Below are 25711 nucleotides of genomic sequence, written 5' to 3' on the forward strand. Positions count from 1 at the left end.
CTTTGGCTACCTGATGCGAAGAACTGACTCACTGAAAAAGACCCTGATGCTGGGAAAGATTGAAAGTGGGAGGAGAAGAGGATGACAGAGGATGAGATGGTTGGATGGCATCACCCACTTGATGGACATGAGTTTGAGCAAGTTCTGGGAGTTGGTGATGGACAGGGAAGCCTGGAGTGCAGTAGTCCATGGGGTCACAAAGAGTTGGACATGACTGAGTGACTGAAATGAACTGAACTGAAGACAATGAAATAAAGTTAATTTGGCTTAATGTTTGTATAAATTGTAAGCAGCCTTGGCTATTTGCAGTTTCAGCAAAGGCAGGGAAATCTGAATTAATATGTGATGACAAAAATACTCTTTTAATTTTGTGATTTGTTTTCTAAAGAAAATCATCATAAATAAATATATTTAAAACATTTGGGTAAAATCTAATAACATTATTCAAAATACTTATTGCATTTAAAATTCGTTTCAGCTTTAAAAACAGCTCTTCATATTCTATTTATTGTGGGACATCATTTTACATTCAGAAAACTAGCTGCTGTAATATAAACTAGCAACTAAGGCTCACAATGACATCATCATGACCTCAAACAGTAATAAAACTTAGAGCTGCTTTATCTTCCACAAAGTTTTTGCTACATTAATAAAAACAAAATAGGGCTATGCTTTGTTTTCCTAGGTCATTTCCCTAACTTATCTGTTACTCAATCTACCTAGCTATCATAACAGACATTTATTTTATACTAATTCCCTAAATTAGTATAATTTAGGGAATAAATAAATGTCTGTTATGATAGCTAGGTAGATTGAGTAACAGATAAGTTTAGAGCAACAGATAAGTAGATAGATATAAATAAGGCCATCATTAAAATAGAACGGTTTTGCTAACTGAAGTAATGCATATGAAAGATTTCGTTTATATCTTATTTGGTTGTCATTTCTATTTTTGTCTTTATCTTTTGTTTAATCAATATAGTAAAAGACAGTTTTTTGATTAAACAATATTTAAGATGCAAAACAATTCTTTATGTTTACATTGGCAGTTCACAGCCTAAAAGCATCATCACATCAGGCAAAAACTGAACATAGACCGCTCTGGATTTTGAAGACTTTGTTTTTCTCCCAACAGATTTTTATTTGAAGCTATGGAGCAACATCTACATTTTACTGATAGTTAATAATTGGGAGGGGGAATTATAAGTAAATAAATTCCTCAAAATAGAAGATTTTTATCTTTATTGTTAGCTTAAAGTCTTGCTCAGCACTTTAAAATTTTCTTAGAACGATAACTTTCTATCCATTACTTTATGGGAATTGAATCACCTTGATATTGGGAACCTAGATATTGTATTTCATAAATGTTGCACATTTATTTCCAATAGACCTGTTTCTTGATGATCAGAATTTGAACGTGTGTTTCTAACTGAAAACAATTGGCACATTTTATTTCCACGCCACTTTCACAAGAAGAGGTATTAAAAAATACAATGCTAATACTTTCCATGAGTTCCTGGGCTTATAAATTCATAATAAAATTAATGTTTCATCAGTTTCATTTTAGATGAGACTTGACTTTAAATACACAGTGTGTCTTCTGTAGAAGTTAACTGCATGTCTTCAAAAACCCGACTGGTCTAGAGAAATGACTCTCTGAGATGGTCATGTTTCATTTTTTTTCTTCTTTTTTTGTTTTTAAAAAAAGACAAAACAGCAATAAACATTTTAGCTCTTTAATGAGCAAAGATCATGTCTCTTAGCATTGGACTAATAGTCATTATTATCTTTATTTCACGCAATGACCAGTGACATGGCCAAGATGTACAAAGTTGTTTCCATCAAGTAGTATACAATTTTTTTTTTGTATAATAAGCTTTCATTCTTGAAAAAGAGTAACTGAAAAGAAAGGTTTCTGTTACTGCAGTTAGTTTGTCAGAGAAAGTTCTTTGCATTATCTTACAAACTATCAAAATTGCTAGTCATCTGAAAAAATGTAAAAAAAAACCACATAACTTTAGTCTAATAGAAATATAGTACAGGTAAGAGAGAAAGTATTTATCAGGATGTGCTCTTTAAGTCCATCTCGATTTTTTTTAATATAAATGTACATCTGATTACATATACAAACATTTGGAAAGGTCTGTGATATACTGTTACTGGTAAACAACAAGGGGATGAAGAGTTTTCTGTGGTCTTAGAATATTCATTTAAAATCACACGTACGTGTAAGACTACAATCCTCCAGGTGTTGACGCTCCTTCTAGGTTCTTTATCTACGTTGCACTCTATTGAGACTGTGTGAGTAAATTCCAGTGAATGAACCTCAGTGAGAAAGATAAGTGACATGAGGAGGGACATAACTTCATATTGAATTATTAGTAGTAAACATTTTGTCATGCAACATGAGTAAATCAATGAACTGAGAATTGTAATCAGAGTGGTAATTTGGGGCATCCTCAGATCATAAAGACTTGCAAGTTACTCTTTGGACACACTTCACCTTACCCTAAGGAACAAAATACAGAATAACAAAAACCACAGCAAATTATAGATCCTGTAACACATGTCCGATTAGGGTTATATTTCTAGAAAATATTTAGATGGGAATGAAAAGAACATTAAAAACACAGGAAATTTCTTTTTTCTGGGATTCATATCAGCGAGTATTCACCACTATACCTATAGTTTCTTCAGATACATTTAGTAACTAATTCCTTCTATTATCAAAACTACTGTGAATTATTTTATTGTAATTACTTTTGCCCCCTAAATTCTTCTTTAGGTTCTGCCAATTGATGGAGGAAGCTTCTATTAAAAACTTCAATGGGATGAGAAGAATTTTAATTACGGCTTAATCAGCAGCACAGCCACCAAGCATATAAATTATCATGCACATCGTGCTAAAAATATCCAGTTTCCTTTATCCCCACAACTTTATACTGACAGCACTTATGTGATAATGTTGTACCTGCCAGTCTTTAAACTTCTTTGTTTTACTGGCAAATTTCAGCATGAGCCTCTGCTAAGGCCATTAACAGCATTGGTGCTTTGTGTACTTATCCAAATATGTAAATATGGTCTACACAATAAAACAGCTCCAAATAAAAACTGGTGAAAATTATCTGACATTCCATTGGTGTGTCCCTTGTGCATATTCATGGTTATTTTTAAAATTTTTATATTTTATATTTCAGACATAGTTCTTTCCTGTTTGGTGTTCCACATGCCTAATTCCATTATGTAACATAAATCTTCAAAAAATTAATTCTTGAATGTGAATGAAAAAGTATCATTCAGAACAATTGCTTCAAGCAATTGAAATTCGCTTTTAAAGTTGATTTGTTATATATGTACAATTCTTTTTTTTTTCCAAAACCCCCAAAGTTCTTGATATGTATATTCACACAATATTCCTCCTTATTTAAATAGTAAGAGTCTTGTAGGTTGAAAGCCAAGGAATCTTCAGTAATCTTTTACTGCAATCCATCAAAAAAATAGTTTGTTTCTCTTATCTGGCTATACCCTGGTTGTTGAATGTGAATGGGGGTGGGGGTGGGGATGGGGCAGAGTATTGTTCTGTCCTCCAGTAAATGTATTGAATGTGTGTAAGGGTTGAATCCCTGGTATAGTGTTGGGAATCATTGTGATGGTGTTGGGTGTCATTAAGGGAACATCATCAGGTGACCTCCTCATAGCTAGTGTGTAATCTGGGGGGCAGGCGGTCCGAAGAACCACCTCATGTGGATGGATGGACTCACATTCATGATCCAAATCAGTGTGCTTCATTTGGAGGGACATGATCTCCTCTTCTTGTGCGTGGGTCAGATCATTGGTAGTCGTGCGCTGGGGGCTGCATCTCCTGTGAACGTCATGTCTCCTCTTATCCTTTTTGTAGTACAGGGCTGCAAAGGCCAAGATGTTCAGAAATAGTAGGGATGCTCCAACGGCAATAGTGACGCTCAGCTCTGTTGAGTAGTCCCTTTGATCCACTGAAAATGGACTTGGCTGTTGTTTGGGATCATCCTGCTTGGCAGTGGGAAAGGCTGATGTGACAGGTACGGAATTTTTTCTCGTAGGTCTGAAAGTGATGTCAGTTGATGGCACTTTAGTTGTTGTCGAGGTATACTGAGAAATGTCATTGAGATTATGCAGATGAGGTACCAGCTCCAACCAGAGGTTTACCTTATTGGCTCTGTAATGTTCTTTAACTCTTGGTTTTAATCCAATATGGAGATAAAGTTGGTCTTTCTGGGAATATCTGGTCCATGCTACTTCTTCAAAGCGGTTGGGTTTGGTATGGATGAATTTTGTGTCTTGAGGGACTGGTTGATTTGGGTCACTAGAAAAGAGAAATTATGAGAAAGAAATTTACTTTATTCTTTTAAAAATCACAATGGCACTAGTTTAACATTTAATTGAAGAGGTAACTCAGCAAGGCTTTAGACGGTTTTAATATAACTTGGGTTAATTTAGAAATAGCAATTCCATTTCAGACAGGTTGTTAAATGTTTGATAACATAATTTGAGTAAATCTCACTTTCTTGTTCTCTCTACCCATGGACTGCTACACATCCAAAGATAAAAAAATTCAAGTACAAGTGAGTTTTCTCATAGGCAAGCTAAGCAGAGACAGCAGTGGGAAAAAGTTGGGATTTGGAATTGGCAGGTGAGGACTGGAGTCCTAATGCTGCTATATACTGGGCATTTGAATATATCTATGTGAAGCTTTCATAGACTAAGGCCCCTTTTCTGTAAAATGGGATTATCGTATTTGACCTGCTCTCCTCACAAGGTACTTGGGAGGATCAAAAGGCATACAGTACTGAAACTAAACTAAACTGAAAATCTCTATAAAATAAAACTTGTCATTATTGAATAATAATAATAAATCCTGTGTAATTAAAAAAGAAACAAAATAAATTTAATTATTGAGTAATGCAATAAAGATAAAAGACTTTCTAATAAGCTTTACAAAGTAAGGATAAAGCAGTGATTTCTGAAACACCACAAATATAAATTTTGAATAAAGGAACTTAAATATTGTTGGCATTAACCTATTAAATTAAATCATTTGGACACAAAACATGTATATTTTAAGTGCTCAAGAGGATATTTTTACTAAAGTATAGCAAATTTCATTCCTTAGGTACCTACCCAGTTTTAGCAAAATTTGTCCAGTATGTCATTACAACTGCACTCAGCATCACATCATTTTTGGAGAAATTGCAAGGAAATAACTCTGTAGGTCCAATCATGGGTATTCCTAGTACATAGGGAACCTCATCTCCATGAGCTGCATCAGCCCAAGCTGGAACCTGATCTGTTTGGCAATGATGGTAAAAGGCATAGAAATAGGTGGGTGAACCAAAATTTGAGTGAAGATCTGCTGTAGCTACAGCTGGTGCCACCCACTGGTGGTCCGTAAACAAAGCTAATAATGTCTTCCTTCTGGTTTCAGGGTTATGACGGTCAGCCCAGTCAGTATACATGAATTTAATGGTTTCTCTCAAAACATCTTTGCCTTCAGGATATCCATATAAGTTATCAACAAAATTGGAAACAGCAAAGTCAAAATCACTAGCAGATATACCATCATCACTATCTACTATATTTTCAACAAATTTTAATCCTTCCCCTTGGTTTACTCCTAACATTATATCATAGTTGAGAAACTCTCCTTGCTCCATCAGTATCTGAGGGTCATCCGGTATCACATCACCATCAATCACAGGTCCAAAGGCTATGTGGTATCGTGCTGGTTGAATATCTTGGTCAACAAGTTCTTTGTAAGGCTTCTTCTGCAGGCATTCCACTAACTCTACTGTATCTGAAACATTGCAACCAACTTTTGTGGCCAACATTCTAGCATATTTTGCAGGTTGGAAACTAACAGCCCAGCTGGAAAGGGCTGTTCCACTTTGAGCTATTGCTCGTTGAAAGAGTCCTATGGGGGAAAAAAAAAAAAACAACGAAATGTTTCAGATGACCTTTGAATAATGTTGTGGTAAAACAATCAAATCTGATATTTGAGATGTGTATATAAAAACCCAGATATGACTCAAGAAACAGGGAGATAGAGACATTTTTGCTTAAGAGAAGGTACACAAATTCATCCCCAGGGTACAATGAATTGGAAAGATGGATTAGAGTCTTCTGCTTTCAGTAGCAACTACTTTGAGAAGAAAGAGATCTAAATTGTGCACTGTCTCAAAAAGGCAGTAAACAAGGAGAAATGGAGAATGTGTAAATGGTAGTGGTAAAAGAAGTCTCAAGTATTCATTTGCTCAGCATGTAAACACCTATGTTACTGTCACAGCCAACCAGATGGGGCTCTCTCCCCTTTAGCTTTACATCAGACTTTGTCTTGTCTTTTGAGGTTATTTCCTCCAATTTGGCTGCATGTATCTTTCTTCAAAATGGCTCTGTGTTTGTTTTAATCAGAATTTATTTGAAAACAATTGTTGATATGTTTACACAATTACTGGGGCTGGGAATCTGCTAATACCCTGGGGATGGCCTTAAAGGCACACAAAACAGAATACCACTTCAGACATATTCTTTCCAGCTCTTTATATCAGACACAGTATGTTGAAAACGCATCTTCCTGAGGAAGATATAACATTTTCAGTGTATTCGCTAGGTTAAAGAGAAAACCATCAGCAGAAGGATTTAGTGGGGGCAGGGGGTGATTTAACTTTTTCCACTGTTGAATGTGCACTGCTATATTTTATCAAAAAGATGAAAAGTACATGGTCCATTGCTTTTCACTTAATTACATTTAAAAATTATAAATCATGGTACCATATGCAGCTTGATAAGAGCTGCATACCATTCAAATTTATAAATGAACTTTACTTATTAGGGTATTTTCTAATAAAATTCTCATTTTAAAAATATAATTCATCTACTCTATTTTAAAAATTACCTTTATTGTCAATTTCCAAATACAGCTTTGTATTTCAGTTATTCAAACACATGCTCAATCATTCATATGTGTTAATATATAAGAATTCTTTTTCACAAAGGTGCTAAATTAATGACTAAATTAGAAGCAAAGCTTTCACTTTTTTTCTCCAAACACATATATGTATTCAAAATGCCTGTAATAATGTTTCCAGATAATTATAAAATATTCAAAAAGTCAAACAATACTAATAAATATTTGTTTTGATTTCTGACATCTTTATGAAAATATTTTCAGTTTGCTACAGCAAAGAGAATACCTATAGTAACGAATAACTTTTTAAAACTGTGTTTGTCAACATTGGCTCAGAGAAATATTTTACTGCTTAAAAACTTTATAGCTAAAATAAGACTTCTATAAGATTCTTTCCCATTTTAGGGACTTAATGACATTAACTAAATACACCCAAAAAATACATATCACATTTAATATAGTCTGAAATATGCCATCTAAATGGTACTGGGAAAATCCACATATTCTATCATTAGTGAGAGTGCTCATATGCATGATTGTTACAGGCCTGAGAATTGTTGCAGCTCTAGGAAGTTCCCAAACTTTAAAGTCTGTAACAGAGATAAAATTAGCCTGATGATTCCAAGACCCCTTCTGAGCATCTCCTGGTCAATTTAGGCAGCTTTGTTACTAGAAATAAGCTTAGAACTAGATCACACATAAGTACATTTATCTAGCCAGGCATGGATAGATTTCCTTGAAGAGTGTGTGTGATGGAATGTTATGTTTTCACCTCTTTGCACAGCCATTTGCCACTGTTTACCACATTGATTGATTGATTGATGAATAGCAACACTAGCTGATGGACTAATTGATTCATCTCTTTATAAAATGCTAGTTTTATATTGGCTGAAAATGGCTTTGATACCCATGTTCACTTTACATTTAGAAAAAAAATCAGTGCAAATAGGCTTTGAGACCAAATGACCCTAAGAATCTGAAGAGATTGGCTAACATTATCCTAGATAAGTACTGGTGTTAGTTTAGTCTTCAAGCTAGAACATTCTAATCTGTTCAAGTACGGAAAAAAACAACAAACTTTATTATTTCAAAATAAGTCATTTCACTGAAGACCAAAATCTCTATACTTTGGGAGAGTTCTCATACAGGTGTCATTTTGTTATCTTGAATCAGAACTCTACTGATAAAGTGAGATATTACATAAACTATGTCTACAAATTAAGTCAGTAATAATATATGATCCTCCAAATATATAAACTCATTTAATGACTGTTATTCTGAAATTTGACATTAATGTGTCTTTGATGCCAAAAACAAATATTCTGTGTCTAATGCTCATATACTAAAACTTAGTCTTACAAACTCACAAGCTTCATGATTTAAAACTGACAGTGTATACTTTCTTAATATCCATAAACTGACAATGGAAAAGCAGAAAATATAAGATGGTTGATATGTATTCTCTCTTTTCCTATCTATTCTGTATGTATAATGGAGAGAAAGTATTTACTTTACAGATTTCTCTAACAAAACACCTCTGTTCTTGTGGATATTTCAAGTTAATAATGCTATAAGAATGGGTGACTAAACTCATGGTAAAATGGGAGTTCATAAAGACCAGCATGATAAGCCTTGCACAGGCATTTTGGAAAAAAGATGTCAAGGCCAGAAAATGGAGACAAAAACAATATCTCATGGATTTAACCAGCCTCAGTGTTCCAGGCTGCTTTGCCAGGCTTCGGGGGAAAAAATAACATTTTTGAGTTGAAAATAGAAAAAGCACAAAATCAAACATATTTTTCTTTTTAATCAAAAGCCCTACTAGTGACCTTAATGCTTTGACAATTTTGGATCATGCATGCAAAATAATCAAACGTCTGTCCTCTACTCAGACAAGTGAAAATGATGTTTCCAGACGAACTAGCTAACAACCGCTTCCTTATTATCTTCATACTAGTAAAGGGTTTAAAAGTTTACCATCTAGAAAATAGATTATATACAAGCCTTGCATTAAACGATATTTTTTTAAAAACCCATGTCTTTGATTTTGATTACTGAATCAACATAACAGAAATGTGAACATCTTTGATTTTCCCCAAAATCACCCTTTGGAGGAGAGAAAAGTTACTGTAATGTTAATTATTCTGAAGTGTGCTTGTAAGGGCATCCAAACCAAGCTCCACAGGAAACAAAGAAAAGAGTTTGACAAAAATTTAAACATGCATAGAGAAGCTGAAGAAACAAAGTTTGAAACAGTTATTGAGTTCATTCTAACATTTAGTTTAAACAGAAATATATACAGAGCATCACATACTACTGATGGTGGTGGCATGCAGACACCAAAATTGTCAAAATTTGCAACCTGCATAATACCTTTGGTTGAATTGCTCCAACGGTTACCTTCAGAATAATGGGATAAAGTCAGCAGATTGACACATGAACCCCCAGCGCCAGATCCAAAAACAGTGATTCTTAAGGGGTCACCACCAAAGAATCCAATATTCTCACTAGTCCATCTTAAAGCCTGTATGAGATCAAGGAGTCCATAGTTTCCTTTTGCAGCCTGATCCCCTGTGCTCAAGAAACCTGGAAAATAGAAACCAAAAGACATCAAAGAACACCATTTTGAGTTGACATGAGTCAAACAGATATAAAATTTAAATAAAATTGAAACCTGTTTTCATCAAGATGAGTAAAACCCAAGTTCTTTAGGAAAAAATTATTTTCCATCAGAATAAACTAATTTACTTTAGGAAGAATAGCAGAGACTAAAATCTGGAAAATGATATTTATCTTCCCCAAATGTTTCCCAAGCTATCCAGGTAACAGGTAACAGGTAGCAGGTAAAGAGAGAATGAAAACATTGTGAAAGACCTCAAGAGAGACATTCTAGGGGCTGACTTACTTGGTGGAGATATTTGAGATAGTATCATGGGGTGTATGAGGGTGTGTTTTTGCATAAAAACTGTCAGTCCTCAAGTTGCTTGTAGTCTTATATGGTTGGAATTTAATGTATGTGTGGCAGACTGGCAGGATATGAGGACACAGAACAGGGGTATTTTTCTAAGACTTGTGCATAAAATTATATGCAACTCTTTGCATGTATAGGTATATGCACATATTTATTGATGATGCGCCATGGTTAAGAATCACTGTAGCTGATATAATTTGAGATTATATTTTAGAATATAATGCCCAAGATGCTAAACTGAGATAATATAAGAAGTTAGAAAACAATATAGAACATTTGAAGATTCTTGAAAAGTTGAGATTCATATTTCTCCAATGTTCAAAGCTCAGTTTCATAGTGAATTTAATAATGAAGAGGAATATATGTTGATTAATAGAATGAGGGTGGGGAGAGGTTACAAAGATCTAAACTGACAGAGTAGAAAAGGCAATTTAAAAAAAGGAGATGGATAGTGCAAAACTGATAAAGAGAAACCTCAATTAAAATAGAGTTGGGAAGTCAGAAAGGGGAGCTCTCATGCACTGTGACAATAGCAGAGCCCAAAAGGAAGAAAAGCTTTCCTTGCCTGGCAAGAGCTCAGCCAATGAGAGACTCTCACAACTCGGTCCCTGAAAAGCCACTATACTTCAAACTCTTCAAAGTCCTCCAACAGACTCTTTGTTTACTATATGCTCCCACCTTCCTTTTCCCTTTTTTAAAAAAGTTTTTCTTTCCTTGCTGTGGGGGGACTGGCATGTGGCTCGCCACAGTTGTAGACCCCAAACTGCAATTCTTCGTTGATCCCAAGCAAACCCATTTCTACTGGGGAAATTGCTGGCTGTCTATTTAAGCCAACATTTTGGTGGCCTGCATGGAGATCCAGACAAGACCCCTGATGATTTCCAGGCTAGTGATGGTAGACAAGTGTGATGCTCACATTGAACCCATTGCTGCTCACTGCTTTTCTTGTCAGCCCTGGGATTTAAGAGTTAGTCTTTCTTCTGGACCTAAGCTTCTGCCCTATTTGCACTTTGAAGTCCTCCAGGCTTCACTGGGGCTCTGTTTTAAGACTATGTCTTTTCTGGCTACCTGGAGAAGGAAATGACAATCCACTCCAGTACTATTGCCTGGAAAATACCATGGACAAAGGAGCCTGGTAGGCTACAGTCCATGGGGTCACAAAGAGTCGGACACTACTGAACGACTTCACTTCACTTCACTTCTTTTCTGGCTAAGACTTTGTTCTGTATGTGTGCAAGTACTTATTTGGCATCTGCCTGATTTTTGAAATTGGCCTTTTTGAATTGAAACTGTGCTCATCTTCGGCAGGATTCGTTCTGGAACGGGGAGGGGGAGGTGGGGTGGAGGCTGTTCCTCCTGGAATTGGCTAGCCTTTGGTTCATTCCACTGGGATCAGGGGCTGCTTCATTATAACTGTGTGGGTTCAGCCTTTGACTCAATTCCTTTTGGAAGAGGGGCTATTTTATTGGCACTGTGCTATTAAGCCTTTGGCCTGATTCCCTTTGAATTGGGCTGTTACATTAGAGCTGTACTGAGCAGACCTTCAGAACTAGAGTGTTCCTTCTGAACTGGCTGGTATTAGACCTGCAGGCTATTTGAGCTGTTTGCGTTGCTTGAGATGTTTATGCTATTTGAAAATTATCCTTTTACTCTAGGTAGAAATCTTTGAGAAATGGGATCCCTACTATCTAGAGTTTTGAGCATGCCCATTTACAGGGACTCTGGCCAATTTTATGTTTAAAAACTATAGTCCTTCCTCAGGCGTATTTCTAACCAAATGGACCAACCTAACTAAAGGTGATTTAGAATATCAGTGGCCATTATGGGGAATTTTTAAAATCCCCAAACTCATTTTTCTTAAAACCAAATTGGACAATGATCCAACATTTCCAGAAACTTAATGCAATACTTATTTTAAGTGGTATTCTGAGGTTTCCAAATGTTATCAGGAGCCTAAAATTGCTTCTCTGCAAAATAAGATGTTTAAGATGAGTTGAGGCAAAAGAAAGAAAACAACAAAGAAAGATTCAGTTCAGTTCAGTTGCTCAGTCGTGTCCAACTCTTTGTGACCCCATGAACCACAGCACGCCAGGCCTCCCTGTCCATCACCAACTCCCAGAGTCCACCCAAACCCATGTCCACTGAGTCTGTGATGCCATCCAACCATCTCATCCTCTGTTGTCCCTTCTCCTCCTGCCCTCAATCTTTCCCAGCATCATGGTCTTTTCAAATGAGTCAGCTCTTTGCATCAGGTGGCCAAAGTATTGGAGTTTCAGCTTCAATATCAGTCCTTCCAATGCTTGTAAAACCTCATGCTCCTTCCCTGCCTTCTTTGTCTCAGGACCTGCCTCTGGTGCCATCTTCCTCTTCCCTCTATATCACCTGGTGGTGGTGGTGGTTTAGTCACACTAAGTTGTGTCCAACTCTTGCAATCCCATGAACTGTAGCCTGACAGGATCCTCTACCATGGGATTTCCCAGGCAAGAATACTAGAGGGGGTTGCCATTTCCTCCTCCAGGGTATCTTCCTGACCCAGAGATTGAACCTGGGTCTCTTGCATTGCAGCCAAATTCTTTACTGCTGAGCCTCCAGGGAAGATCTTACATTACCTACACCTTCTTTATAAGCTAAATTCCTCCACACTAATTCTCTTGCCAAACTTCCCTTTTCCTTGAAACCATAGTCAAAGATTTTCCCAAAGTAACAAAAAATCCTCACAGAATTACTAAGGAATTTAATATAGTCATTCAGACTTATCTGCCTGGTTTGTCTGACCTATATCAGCTAGTTCATAAGTTTGTTGGTGAAGGCCAGACCCACTACTGGATGAAAACTGCTAATTGAGAATATCCTGAAATGTGTCTAGAATCCCAACTGAAAGAGCAGCCTGCTACTTTACTATCTGATCAGGCTCAAGCAATCACCGGTGACTCATCAGGCAATTCCTAGGGATTTACCTAAGTTTGTTGATTGGACAAAATTCAGGCTTGCACACAAAAATCTGATGAAACTGGTCATAACTATTAAAATCAACTTCAGATTAGTTTTAGAGAAAATTCTTTTCTTCTTTCAGATGTTGATTCTATCCTGGTAACTTTAAACTCTGTATATATGAATGGGCTAAACTGAGACCTTTTCTTCCAGTAAAAAGAATCAGGATGGAATGGGAAACCACATCCACTCCTGATTTAGTTAATCTGACAAGCCAGCTCTCTCTCACTCTAAATGAGTTACCTAAAAGGAAAAACATCAACCTTCTTAATCTTGAGCTCCAGCAAATGAAGATTCCCTAAACAAAACCAAAGTCTTTCCTGATGGCTCAGAGTAAAGAATCAGCCTGCAATGCGGAAGACATGGATTTGATCCCTGGGTCAGGAAGATCCTCTGGAGAAGGAAATGGCAAACCACTCCAATATTCTTGCCTGGGAAGGCCCATGGACAGTGGAGCCTGGAGGGCTACTACAGTCCATGGTGTCGCAAAAGAGTTGGATACAACTTACAACAACAAACAAAACCCAAACTACCCTGGTTTCTTCTATTATTGAAAAGAGCCAGGAAATTGAAAAAGAGATTGTTACAAATTTAAGTGCTATAGGCACCTTCAGTTTTCCAACCTGCCTTTCTATGTTCCTTTCACTTCTCAATGACGGGGCTCCAAAGGACCACAGGGGCTCTTCCCAACCTTCCCTGTTGATCGGCTTGGAGAAATATTACTCCAGATTGGGGATGAATCTCTTCCAGTCCTAAATAACACTAAAGTCACACTCTCCATGTTCAAACACACTCCTGTAAAGCAGCTCTGCTTTGGAATACTAAAAAGTTCAACTAGTGGAGTTGAACCTCAAGAGGTTCCTGTCTCTGAATCTATTGTCTTTGTTTAGGCCCTTTGAAAGATACACATCCTATGAGGCCAAGACTTCTTAGAGAAGTATCATGCCAGAATTGCTCTCTCCCAAAAGGGGAAGACAATTCTAGAACTTTACAGCAATCATCAAAGTAACCTACCGGTGGAATTAAATTACCCTTTGACATGTTTTATTCACTCTGTCTCTGATGACACTAGGGCTGATCCTGGAAACACTGATCTTTGGCCCTATTACATCTGTTACCACCTTCCTTATGGGTAAATCATCAACTGATGTTGGTAATTCCACATCACATCTCTTATGAGATTCAGATGGGAACGTCCCTGCTGGTTAAGAATCTGCCCGCCAATGCAGGGGATATGGGTTGGATCCATTCCTGGACCGGAAAGATCCAACATGCCGTGAAGCAACTAAGCACATGTGCCCTAACTACTGAGCCAGGTGTTCTAGAGCCCAGGCTCTGCAGCAAGAGAAGCTCCAGCAATCCACAACTAGAGAAAGCCAGCGTGCAGCAACTAAGACCCAGCGCAGCCAAAAAAAAAAAAAAATTAAGTTCAAATAGATTCCTCAAAATCTTTTCCCAGAATTAATCAATACCCTACAGTAAATAAGGCATGAAGCCTGTAATAGAAGGTTACAAGGCTCAAGGGCTCATTGTCCCTTGTACTAGTCCCTGTAACACTACCATTTTACTGATGAGAAAACCTAAAAGCCAAAGGTGAAAGTCTGTCCAGGACCTCTGAGCAATAAACAAATTGTTATCCCTTAACACTCTGTTATTCTTAACCTTTATGCTCTACTGATATCCATTCCTGCTGGAAGGGAATCCTTTACAGTAATTGATTATGTGGCACATTCTTTAGTATTCCAGTTGTTGAAGGTAGCCAATAACTTTTTGCTTTCACTTAGGAAGAAAAACAATTCACCTAGCCAGTAAAATAATGTCTGATGGTTTTGCTGAGAGTTTTTATTATTGTCAATCCTGAAGGATGACCTGGATGACACAAAGTTCCTCAGAGGTTCTACTTTGGTGCAATATGTGGAGATTTGCTTCCTTGCTTTCTTCAAGCGTTTTTACAAGAAGGCATCCACCACTTGCTAAGACTTTCAGCCTTAAAGGGACATGAGGTCTCCAAGGGAAAATTGCAGTTTGTTCAAACCTGGGCTCGATAATAAGGGCATCTGATGTTATTAATAGAACAAGGGCTTTACCTAGATCCAAATATATTTCATGGTGTCTTAAATTTCCTTAAACCCAAAACTAAGCACCGACTCTGAGGTTTTAAGTTCAGTCGCTCAGTCGTGTCCCATTCTTTGCGACCCCATGGACTGCAGCATGCCAGGCCTCCCTGTCCATCACCAACTCCTGGAGTTAAGCTAGTCAGTTACTGCCAAAACTGGATTCCAAAATTTCTCTCTTATGGCGAAATGTCTATATGTTTTACTCAACAGTAACAACCTTGACCCAATTTTATGGGAAGAACTGGATGATGACATAGCCTTTGAAGCCTTAAAGAACAGTTTGATGAACTTACCTGACCCTTGGATATCCTAATGACCAGATTCTCTTTTTCTTTTTTTTTTTTTATATATATAAAAAGGAAATGAATGCCTTGTATGTACTCGCTCATAAACATGGGAACTACCACTGACCCATGCATGCAATAGCCAGCAAATGCTGAATTATTCTCTCTTACAGTGGCTTGTACTTTAGCCAAGGGCAAAACTGCTAATATTTATACTAATAGGAGACATGGTTTCAGAGTACCTCACAATTTTGGAATATTGTGAAAGCTGTGTGGTTTCCTTACTCTCAGCATAAATAAAAGTGAACCCTATGTTCAGGAACTATTGAATACAATATTTTTATCTGCTGTTTTAGTATTAAGATCCTGGGGCATTATAAATTTGTCTCTCTTGAAGCTAAGGGAAATCACCTTGCTGACCTTTCCGCAAAGAAATGCTACCTCTAAAGGAACCAATAAACAAATTTAATAACACGTATACATAAGAAAGAATCAGGAAAACTTTGCCAAAATGATTGAAGCCTTCACCTTAAATGCCATTTCAGCTAAAGACAAAAGAGGATGCTGGTTTGGGAATTCAAAGGGGATGAAGGAGATTCACGTGAAGATGGGCCAGGCAGAATGGAGATGCAGATGTAGAAAATGGACTTGTGGACACAGTGGGGGAGAGAGAGAGTGGGATGAAGGGAGAAAGTAGCCTCAGCGTATTTACACCATCAGGCATGAGACGCATAGCTGGTGAGAAGTTGCTGTAGAGCACATGGAGCCCAGTGTGGCACTCTCTGATGACCTAGAGGGATGGGAAGGGGCATGGCTTGGGAGGCTTGGGAGGGAGGGAAGGAGGAAGAGGATGTATGTAAAATTATGGCTGATTTGTATTGTTGTGTGGCAGAAAACAACACAACATTGTAAAAACTAAAAAACAAACAATTAAAAAATTAAATTTTTAAAAGATAGACCAGGCAGAGACATGGGACACAGAGCTGACTTTAATTTATATGAATTGCTAAACTCTCCCTACCACATTGAGCCCATATTCTTCATAGCTATCCCTGGGGACACTTCACTTCCTGTTAAGGGTCCTTTTATCTAACTCTTTAGGCAGCCCAAGGGGGAGGTAAAAGAAAGACTTATTGAGTCTTCTGTTTCTTAAAAATAAACAGCCTAAAATAATCCTCATTCCAAAGACACATTTTGGGGTGGCAAATTTTACTTCCCTGAAATATAAATGAAAAAGTATTTTATAAAATGTTCTGTTTTATAGATTATTAATTTATTACATAGAAAATATTTAGAGATATATAAAGGAGCCTGGTAGGCTGCAGTCCATGGGGTTGCTGAGGGTCGGACATGACTGAGCAATTTCACTTTCACTTTTCACTTTCATGCATTGGAGATGGAAATGGCACCCCACTCCAGTACTCCTGCCTGGAGAATCCCAGGGACGGGGAGCCTGGTCAGCTGCCGTCTATGGGGTCACATAGAGTCGGACATGACTGAAGTGACTTAGCAGCAGCAGCAGAGATTGATTAAGTATATTAAGGGATGTATTTTCCAATCTCTGCAAGTTTATGGAACTAATTAATTTTAAAAAGTAGATTTACTCTTATTGAAGACCCATTATAGAAACAACATAATAGTTCCATGTTTGTGATAAAAATTATTTTATTCAATTTAAAATATACTTTTAATTTACTTTTTTAAAAAACAGGAAGTCAATTACATTTGTGAAAACCAGACTGTGATAATAATCTCTACTGACTGAATAACTCAATCCATTCTCAGAATGGATATATGAATCAGAAATTCTTTAGGGTCATTGTGGGAAACAATAGATGAAGTCAAATCTTCCTGGATAATTTTGAAAAACACTAAGAAATACATGATTAGTCTTTTTTTTCCTATGAGACTCAACATGCTAAGAAACAAAAGGACAATCCCTAGTCTATCAGGTGAGTGAGTGTATGTGTGTACAATCCTGGAAATATTAAATCATTCTTGAGATGGAAGTTTTTAAAAATAGGTTCCAAAGACACATATCTTTCTAGTTAAGTCATCTTTTATTGAATCTACATAATAATTTAAGGAAAATTTCATGATATCTTCTTACATAAAAGAATATTGCAAATATGTAATATTCATATATATGAAAGCATATTAAAATATAAAACAAAGTGACAAGGAATTCTTTTACTTTACTTGCTATTAAGTGAATTTTGGTATAATACAGAACCATTAGTTTAAATTCCTGGAGGAATTTGTTACAAATGTTTAGATCTATAAAAATAGGTTGATGGCATGAACCCTGAAAACAACATTATGGAAGGATTACTGTGCATTAGATAGAAGGGACTCTTGAAGGATAAAGGAGATATGAGAGTGTCTGTGTTTGTGTGTGTGAGACAAAGAGAAGTTGATTGAGAGAATAAGAATACATTCTAGGTAGTTTATTGCTTATAATTCTACATCAAAATATAGGTATAGATCAAATATATTCATATCAAAATTTGATATCTAAATATAACTTATGACACTTGGTGCAAAACCCAGGATTTGTATTTAATTCCTCTTGAAATAATATTGAATGAGTCCAGTTACAGTCAAATAAATCTCTACATTCACACAAAAACTGACTTACTGATAATGATCATTCAATACATAACATGTAAAAAAAAAAGTAGTAATAAATTATCTCTACAATAACTAAATATGTCTCCTCTATAATTCCAGTTTTAGTTGCATCATTTAAATCACTCTGGAAGATTGGTCAAATAGTTCTGTTTGTATAATACTGTAAAGCATGTCAATTATCTCCTTATAAATAGAACCACCTCTATATACAATCAAAAGAATCTTATAGCATCTTAAAAAAAAACCAAAATCAATTCTCCCAAATTGCACTAAGTCATAGCATAAAAAATGGAACAAATCACTGGGTAAAAGACTGTGTCCTAGGCACCTTAAACATAAAGATATTTAAAACTGTGTGACTAATACCTCAAACTCTCTGGCTAAAAATCCAATCAGAAATCCCAGATGCTAACTCTCCTGATCTTCTTAGTTGCTAAGTCTGGTCAATTCTTCCCTTACACTCTGTCTCTGTATTCTACTTTGTATTCTACTCATGTCACTGACTTATTCTAGATAGTCTTTTCTTTTTAGATTCATACAATCTTTCTGACTAGTTGCTCAGCCTTGGAGCAAACAAGTTTTCCTTATACTCTGTCACCAAACTCACTTTTGAAAAATACTCTGTTTTGAGGGGAGACAGTAATAGCAAAATAAAACCCTTATGTTAAGATATAATTGGTTAGTTTCTCTTTATTTTTTGAGTCAAGATTGTTTAAAATATGATGACTTAAAAATTCTTCAAATTGGATAATTTGGGGTTTGAGTAGGGAAAAAGAACACACAGGGTATATTTAATTATACATCATCTTTAGCTAGCTTCCTTTTTTTTGTGTTCTCTTGAGAGCTACTGTCCAAATTCTTCTTGGAAAATAACAAAGGATAAAGTCAAAATAGTTTCTTTTTTGTATATATCCTCCAGAAACAAATTGCTCTGAAATGATGCTCATATCTTAATATCATATTACTAAGTGGTATTTCTAAACTTTTATATTTCGATACATTGTCTTATTTATTTCTTGTGAGATAATTTGCTTTTTAATGTCCCATGTTTGGGAAAAGGAAACTGTGTTACTGACCAAGGCTCTTGTTCCTGGAAGCTGAACATGAAGGAATACAATGGGAAAGCAGGTGAATGCTAAAAGATGTATGGAAAGAAAACAGCTGTTGATATTTTATTTTTTGTCCCCAAATTCCCAATATTTTCAACATGCCCAACGTCAATAGATGAGACTGATCCTTCTATATTATAATCTAATTTTAACATTTTGTCACTCCTTTGGCCAAACAGGACTAAAATATTTATTTTAATCAATTCCTTCTGAATATAGATAGTAATGGAGAGGAAAAGACCACAATTTGCTTAGCCCTGAATTATGTATACTATTCCCATTATTAAGAATGGCTCAAGGGACTTCCCTGGAGGTTGAGTGGCTAAGACTCTGTGCTCCCAATTCAGGGGATCCAGGTTCAATCCCTCATCAGGGAATTAGATCCCACATGCCACAACTTAAAGATCTTATATGCCACAACAAAAGATCTTGCATGCCTCAACTAAGACCTGGTACAGCCAAATAAACAAACAAACAAATATATATATATATATATATATATATTTTTTTTTTTTTTAAAAGAAGGGTTCAAGATGCTGGGGAAAACATCATCCTCAACCCCAGGTTCAGTGCCATGGTCTCCATTCTCCACCCCAACCTAAGATTGTTAACGTTCACACTTCTTGGTCTCTGTGTCAAGAAAAGCTTATCCAACATTCCTTGAATTAGGCTATTGTGTGCTTATCTATTTCAATCTGGAAAAGAAACCTGCTACCAAAACTGACAAAATTTCTGTGTTTTCTGGATAATCTTTCTCACAAAGAAGTGTAAAAAGAGAAATCTCCTTTCTAAAAGGCCCAATAGACAAGAAATCACACTGTTCGTTTCTAATTGTTTTGATTATGCAGGAATGTGGCTAGTGATTTAAATGCATACTTTACAATGAGGGACCCACAACGGTTGCCATATAAAGAAAAGTTTTTAGGAATTACTACACAGTTTAGAACTATACTATATTGCTTCAGGAACAGTAAGGACTATACAAATTTTTATAAATATCTAACTGTCTAACATATATTTTGGTCTCTCTTATGTAGTATGTGTGTGTGTGTGTGTGTGTATGTACTTTATAATTATAATTTATATTTACAATTTTCTCATCTTCTTAATTTTTTTCTGAACTGAATGTTTCACTACATCCACCCCCAATGGCCATGCTATACCTGTTTGCTGAACAAGAATTAATATATTACAATTCTGTTACCACATGGAGACCAACAACTAAACTTTCCAAATGAAACTGTCTTTCTTTGATGGCAACAGAAGAGTGAAAATTTAGGAGCAAACCCTCTCAGCAGACAACCTCTGGGGAAAATGCTTTTAGACGTAAAGTGGGTGGCAGTAATTTTAAAGGAATTAAAATAGGACCATCCTGGGCAAAGCCTATGTGAAAAAAGAAAAATACTATTTTAGCATAGTTACCAAAACTGCTATCACATATTAGTTGCACATATTTACTTTGGACTGTGGGATGAAATAGCAAAACACAAAACAAAACAAAACCCAATTTAAAACAAGTGATACTTGAGTCACTTTGACCATTATAAAACAAGCAGCAGTAGTCAACTGCACAGAGCTGCAATCTGAGGAGGAAGGAGGCAGGCTGTGTTCCTCAATCCCACACTAGCTGATCCCTGAAGACACAAATAATAAAAAGAGAAGGACAGGAAACAAAGTCTGGGCAATGAAGAAATCTGATAACACAGCTTAATTTTTCTATAATCATAGAATATTTGAGAAGATACACATCGTTCTAAGGTATGACTAGCAAAACCTGGTCTTTACTAAGTGCTGCTTTTACTATATTGCTCCTTATTAAAAGGTAATCTGACTGATTTAATGATTTATATTTTTTATTTTTGAATACTTTCAGTATTACAAAAACTTTTCAAAAACCAGAATTAAAAATGACCGTGTATTTCTTCACCCAAATTTCCTACAAGCCAATGCTTCCCTTCTTCCCTCTTTTCTCTCTTCTTCCTTCCTTCCTTCTCTTCTTCCATCTTTCCTTCCCTCCCTCGCAATCTCTTTCCCATCACATCTGGAATCACAAATGGAATTTAGTTTTCCACTTAATCTCCTCAATTTCAAACAGTTTGTTGGTCTGTCTTTGCTTTTCTTATTTTTGCATATTTAACATATGTGCGGAGTACATCATGAGAAATGCTGGGCTGGATGAAGCACAAGCTGGAATCAAGATTGCCAGGAGAAATATCAATAACATCAGATATGCAGACACTACCTTAGGACAGAAAGTGAAGAAGAACCAAAGAGCCTCTTGATGACACTGAAAGAGGAGAGTGAAAAAGTTGGCTTAAAACTACACATTCAGAAAACTAAGGTCATGGCATCCAGTCCCATCACTTTATGGCAAATAGATGGGGAAACAATGGAAATAGTCAGAGGCTTTATTTTTTGGGGGTTCAAAATCACTGCAGATGGTGGCTGCAGCAATGAAATTAAAAGACCCTTGCTCCTTTCAAGAAAAGTTATAACCAACCTAGACAGCATATTAAGAAACAGACACATTACTTTACCAACAAAGGTCCGTCTCATCAAGGCTACGGTTTTTCCAGTAGTCATGTGTGGGTGTGAGAGTTGGACTATAAAGAAACCTGAGCACCAAAGAATTGATGCTTTTGAACTGCGGTGCTGGAGAAGACTCTTGAGAGTCCCTTGGACTACAAGGAGATCCAACCAGTCAATCCTAAAGGAAATCAGTCCTGAATATTCACTGGAAGGACTGATGCTGAAGCTGAAACTCAAATACTTTGGCCACCTGATGTGAAGAGTTGATTCATTTGAAAAGACTCTGATGCTGGGAAAGATTGACTGCAGGAGGAGAAGAGGATGACAGAGGATGAGATGGTTGGATGGCATCACCGACAACATGGAGATGAATTTGAGTAAACTCCGGGAGTTGGTGATGGACAGGGAGGCCTGGCGTCTGTGGTCCATGGGGTCACGAAGAGTCAGACACGACTGAGCAACTGAACTGAACTGAACTGAACTGAACTTGCTTTCCTTGACTTCGTTATTTTTTGAGAAATATAGGTCAGTTATGGTGTAAAATGTCCCTCAACTAAGGTTTATATGCTGTGTTTCCTCATGATTATACTTCCTCAGGTTATGAATTTTGGGCAGAAAAACCATAGATATAATGTTTTTTTTTTTATCTCAGTGTAGCATAATGGGGGGCACTGGTTGATTTGAAACAAATATTAAATTTATCACATTTTATTATTAGATGGAATTGGCTGCTGTAAGAAAAAGCTTTTCTTTCTCCCCAATTTGGATTAATTCATCCCTTCATTCTTAGCAGTATAGTCTCATGGCTTCTTATTATATCCTGGGGATTATAATCTTTTACTACTATTATTTATTTTGATGCTTAGATGGTCCCACATTTGGCCAATGGAAGCCTCTTTATATTGCTTCCAATGTCATTTTGACATGTTCCCATAATCTTTGAGCACATTCTTATTTCTTTTTGGTACAATAAATTGTCATTTTTTTGCAAGAAATCTCTAACTAATAGTTGAATTCTTTGACTTCCCTTTAGTTAAAATTTTTGATTAGTCTTTTCATATATAAAGAAATGAAAAACTTTTAGTAATTACAAAACTAAGTAAATTTACAAAGAAATTAAGGTTACATAAAATAATTACAGAGATTACAAAAAGCTTTAGCACTTTCAAAAGATAGAAACTGAAGCATCCTGAATTTTGGAATACAGGAATATCTCACTGTGTAAAAAAGTGGAATACAATAAAACTGCTAATCTGGAACAACACTAAATAATCTCACTAATATCACATATAGAAGTACCAATATCCCATTATACTCACACACAAACACACATGCACACATCAAACAAAACAGGTAGCAAAAATAAATCTATAACTCTCCTTGTGTGTGCTCAGTCACTCAGTCATGTCTGACTCTTTGTGACTCCATGGACTGTAGCCCACCCGGCACCTCTGTCCTTGGGGATTTTCCAGGCAAGAATACTGGAGTGGGTTGCCATGCCCTCCTCCAGAACATCTCCCAACCCAGGGATCAAACCCAGGTCTCCCACACTGTAGGGAGATTCTTAACATCTGAGCTATCAGGGAAACCCAAGAATACTGGAGTGGGTAGCCTATCCCTTCACCGGGGCAACTTCCAGAGCCAGGAATTGAACTGGGGTCTCCTGCACTGCAGGTGGATTCTTTCCCAGCTGAGTCACCAGGGAAGCCCATAATTCTCCTTAGCTAAAAATAATTTTAATGGCAAAGTTTGAGGATTATGTAAATTTCATGGTAGTTTGGAGAAGGGAAGGGCTACCCACTCCAGTATTCTGGCCTAGAGAATTCCCTGGACTGTATAGTCCACAGGGTCGCAAAGAGTCAGACATGACTGAGCAACTTTCACTTTCACCAAATTTTCACTTTCAACTTTGAATTACCTAGATGATGCGAACAGAACAAAATAAAGGCAATGGGCAGGGCAGAGAAACAACTCCTTTTTTGAACACTTCAAATGCACTTTGAAAACCGTATAAGATAGGAAACATGTAGACAAGATGGTTTAGCAACCAATCTCTGGCTTACCTCTATCTGAGCTCTTGCCAAAGTATATTATCACTGGTGTATAGCCTATCTCCCTGATTAAACAGAGGCCATCTTTATGTTTCTAACACTTAATTACCATTGAATAAACATTCCATGAAACAATTAATCCATAAATAATGAATGAACTTTGTAGTAGAACTTTTACCACTCTGCTCTCTCACCTGATGGAGTATGTAGCTAATGTGTATAGTACCTCTCAGTTGATTGTCAAACTATCCCAGGAATCAGATAATATTAATATTGTTGTTGTTCAGTCACTAAGTTATGTTCAAGGTTTTTGCGATGCCCCCCAGGACTACAGTCCACCATGCTTCTTTGTCCATGGGATTTTCTAGGCAAGAACATTGGAGTGGGTTGCCATTTCCTTCTCCAGGGCATCCTTCCAACCCAGCAATCGAACCTGCATCTCTACACTATGTTTAATACATTTAGAACTGCCTTTGTCATTTTTGAATAAAAATTTTCTTTTAAGAAAAAGCCTATAGGGTGAGATGGATTGGGAGAGCAGCACTGACACATATTCACTACCATGTGTAAAAGATATAGCTAGTGGGAAGCACAGGGAGCTCCGCTTGGTGCTCTGTGATGACCTACAGGGGCGGGATAGGAGTAGGGGGGCGGGAGGGAGGCTCAAGAGGGAGAAGATATATGTATACATGCAGTTGATTCATGTTGCACAGTAGAAACCGATACAACATTGTAAGGTAATTATCCTCTAATTAATAATTTTTTTAAAAAAGAAAAATCCTAAGAACTGTAATAATCTTGAATATTCCCTTTAAATTTCCAAATTCACCAAAATATTACAGTCATTGTAGTTAGTGGGATCCTGGCTCTGATTCCATCACTCTCATCCACTGATTCTTCTCTGCAGAGGACCACTGTTTTTTTGGCTTGTTTAAATGGTCAACTTGTACTCAATCTCCAAGCTTCAGCTCAAATATTGTTGTTGCCAGAACTTCAAACCCAGTTAGCCCATCTTCCTTTAAATGCCCAGTTTACTCTGAACATTCCTTTGTAGGTATGTCCCAACACTGGACTGTAATCATTTGTTTGATCCTATCCCCAGATGGGGCACAGTGCCGTACATATAGCGGATATGCAAGAAATGCTTGTGAAGTTAAAGATGCCTATTTCTCAGTACTTCTAATTCCAGAAAAAAACAGTTAAAATATATATGGGAAAAGAGAATTAATGATTTTTTTAATGCAAAAGTAAATAGGTACGTAGTTGGAGTATCCTGGTTTACAAATACCAGAAAAATCTAGCACCATTCTTGATGCTATGTAAACACAGTCACTGAGGAAAAACTAAACATCCATGAAATAAACCTTGTAAAGGTAATATGTTAACTTTCCTCTAACACAATTAGCCAGGCAATGGCAACCCACTCCAGTACTCTTGCCTGGAAAATCCCATGGACGAAGGAGCTTGGTAGGCTGCAGTCCATGGGGTCTCGAAGAGTCGGACATGACTGAAAGACTTCACTTTCACTTTTCACTTTCATGCATTGGAGAAGGAAATGGCAACGCACTCCAGTGTTCTTGCCTGGAGAATCCCAGGAATGGGGGAGCCTGGTGGGCTGCCGTCTATGGGGTCGCACAGAGTTGGACACGACTGAAACGACTTAGCAGCAGTAGCAGCAACATAGCCATTATAGTTAGATTCAAAGGCAGAAACCAAGCATGGGTAACTATTCTACAGCAAATGATCTAGAAATATGTTGAAAGAGAAACGTCTCAGGTTAAAAGCAGTGAAAGCTACAATACAAAGAAAACCACACTAAATTACTTCCCAATAACCTCTGATTAAGCTTGAGTGATAATCCAAATTTCCCACTCTCCCAAATTTTAAATTTTATATTTTTTAAACCTAACTTTTCTTAGTTTCAATTAGTGGTTCTTAAAAGAAGCTTGTGAACTCTAGATTAGGGTCATATGGCATGCTTTTTAGAGCGGCTGTTAAGTGTACATAAAGGCACTAAAACAGGGACCCAGAATATCCTGAGGCAAATCACCAATTCCAGAGTCCAAAGTAGCATCACCAGCAACTAGC

The 25711-nt window shown here is 36.8% G+C and overlaps 1 protein-coding gene across 13 annotated transcripts in view; it reads right to left on the reverse strand.

Moving 5' to 3' along the window:
• Positions 1 to 1720: 1720 nt before the first annotated feature.
• NLGN1 (neuroligin 1) overlaps positions 1721 to 25711 on the reverse strand; it is a 955405-nt gene continuing 931414 nt past the window's right edge. For 10 of the 13 annotated variants that reach the window (XM_027540713.1, XM_027540690.1, XM_027540764.1 and 7 more), the window contains 3 exons: positions 9314 to 9526; positions 5158 to 5947; positions 1721 to 4342 (listed from right to left, as the gene is read on the reverse strand). In XM_027540713.1, the coding sequence (XP_027396514.1) occupies positions 3520 to 4342; positions 5158 to 5947; positions 9314 to 9526 (1826 nt within the window). In that variant the 3' untranslated portion in view covers positions 1721 to 3519. The remainder of the gene's footprint in view (positions 4343 to 5157; positions 5948 to 9313; positions 9527 to 25711) is intronic. The other 3 variants (XM_027540783.1, XM_027540745.1, XM_027540722.1) reach the window with 1 other exon arrangement.

This window comes from Bos indicus x Bos taurus, chromosome 1 (assembly GCF_003369695.1).
Source record: "Bos indicus x Bos taurus breed Angus x Brahman F1 hybrid chromosome 1, Bos_hybrid_MaternalHap_v2.0, whole genome shotgun sequence".
NCBI lineage: Eukaryota > Metazoa > Chordata > Mammalia > Artiodactyla > Bovidae > Bos > Bos indicus x Bos taurus.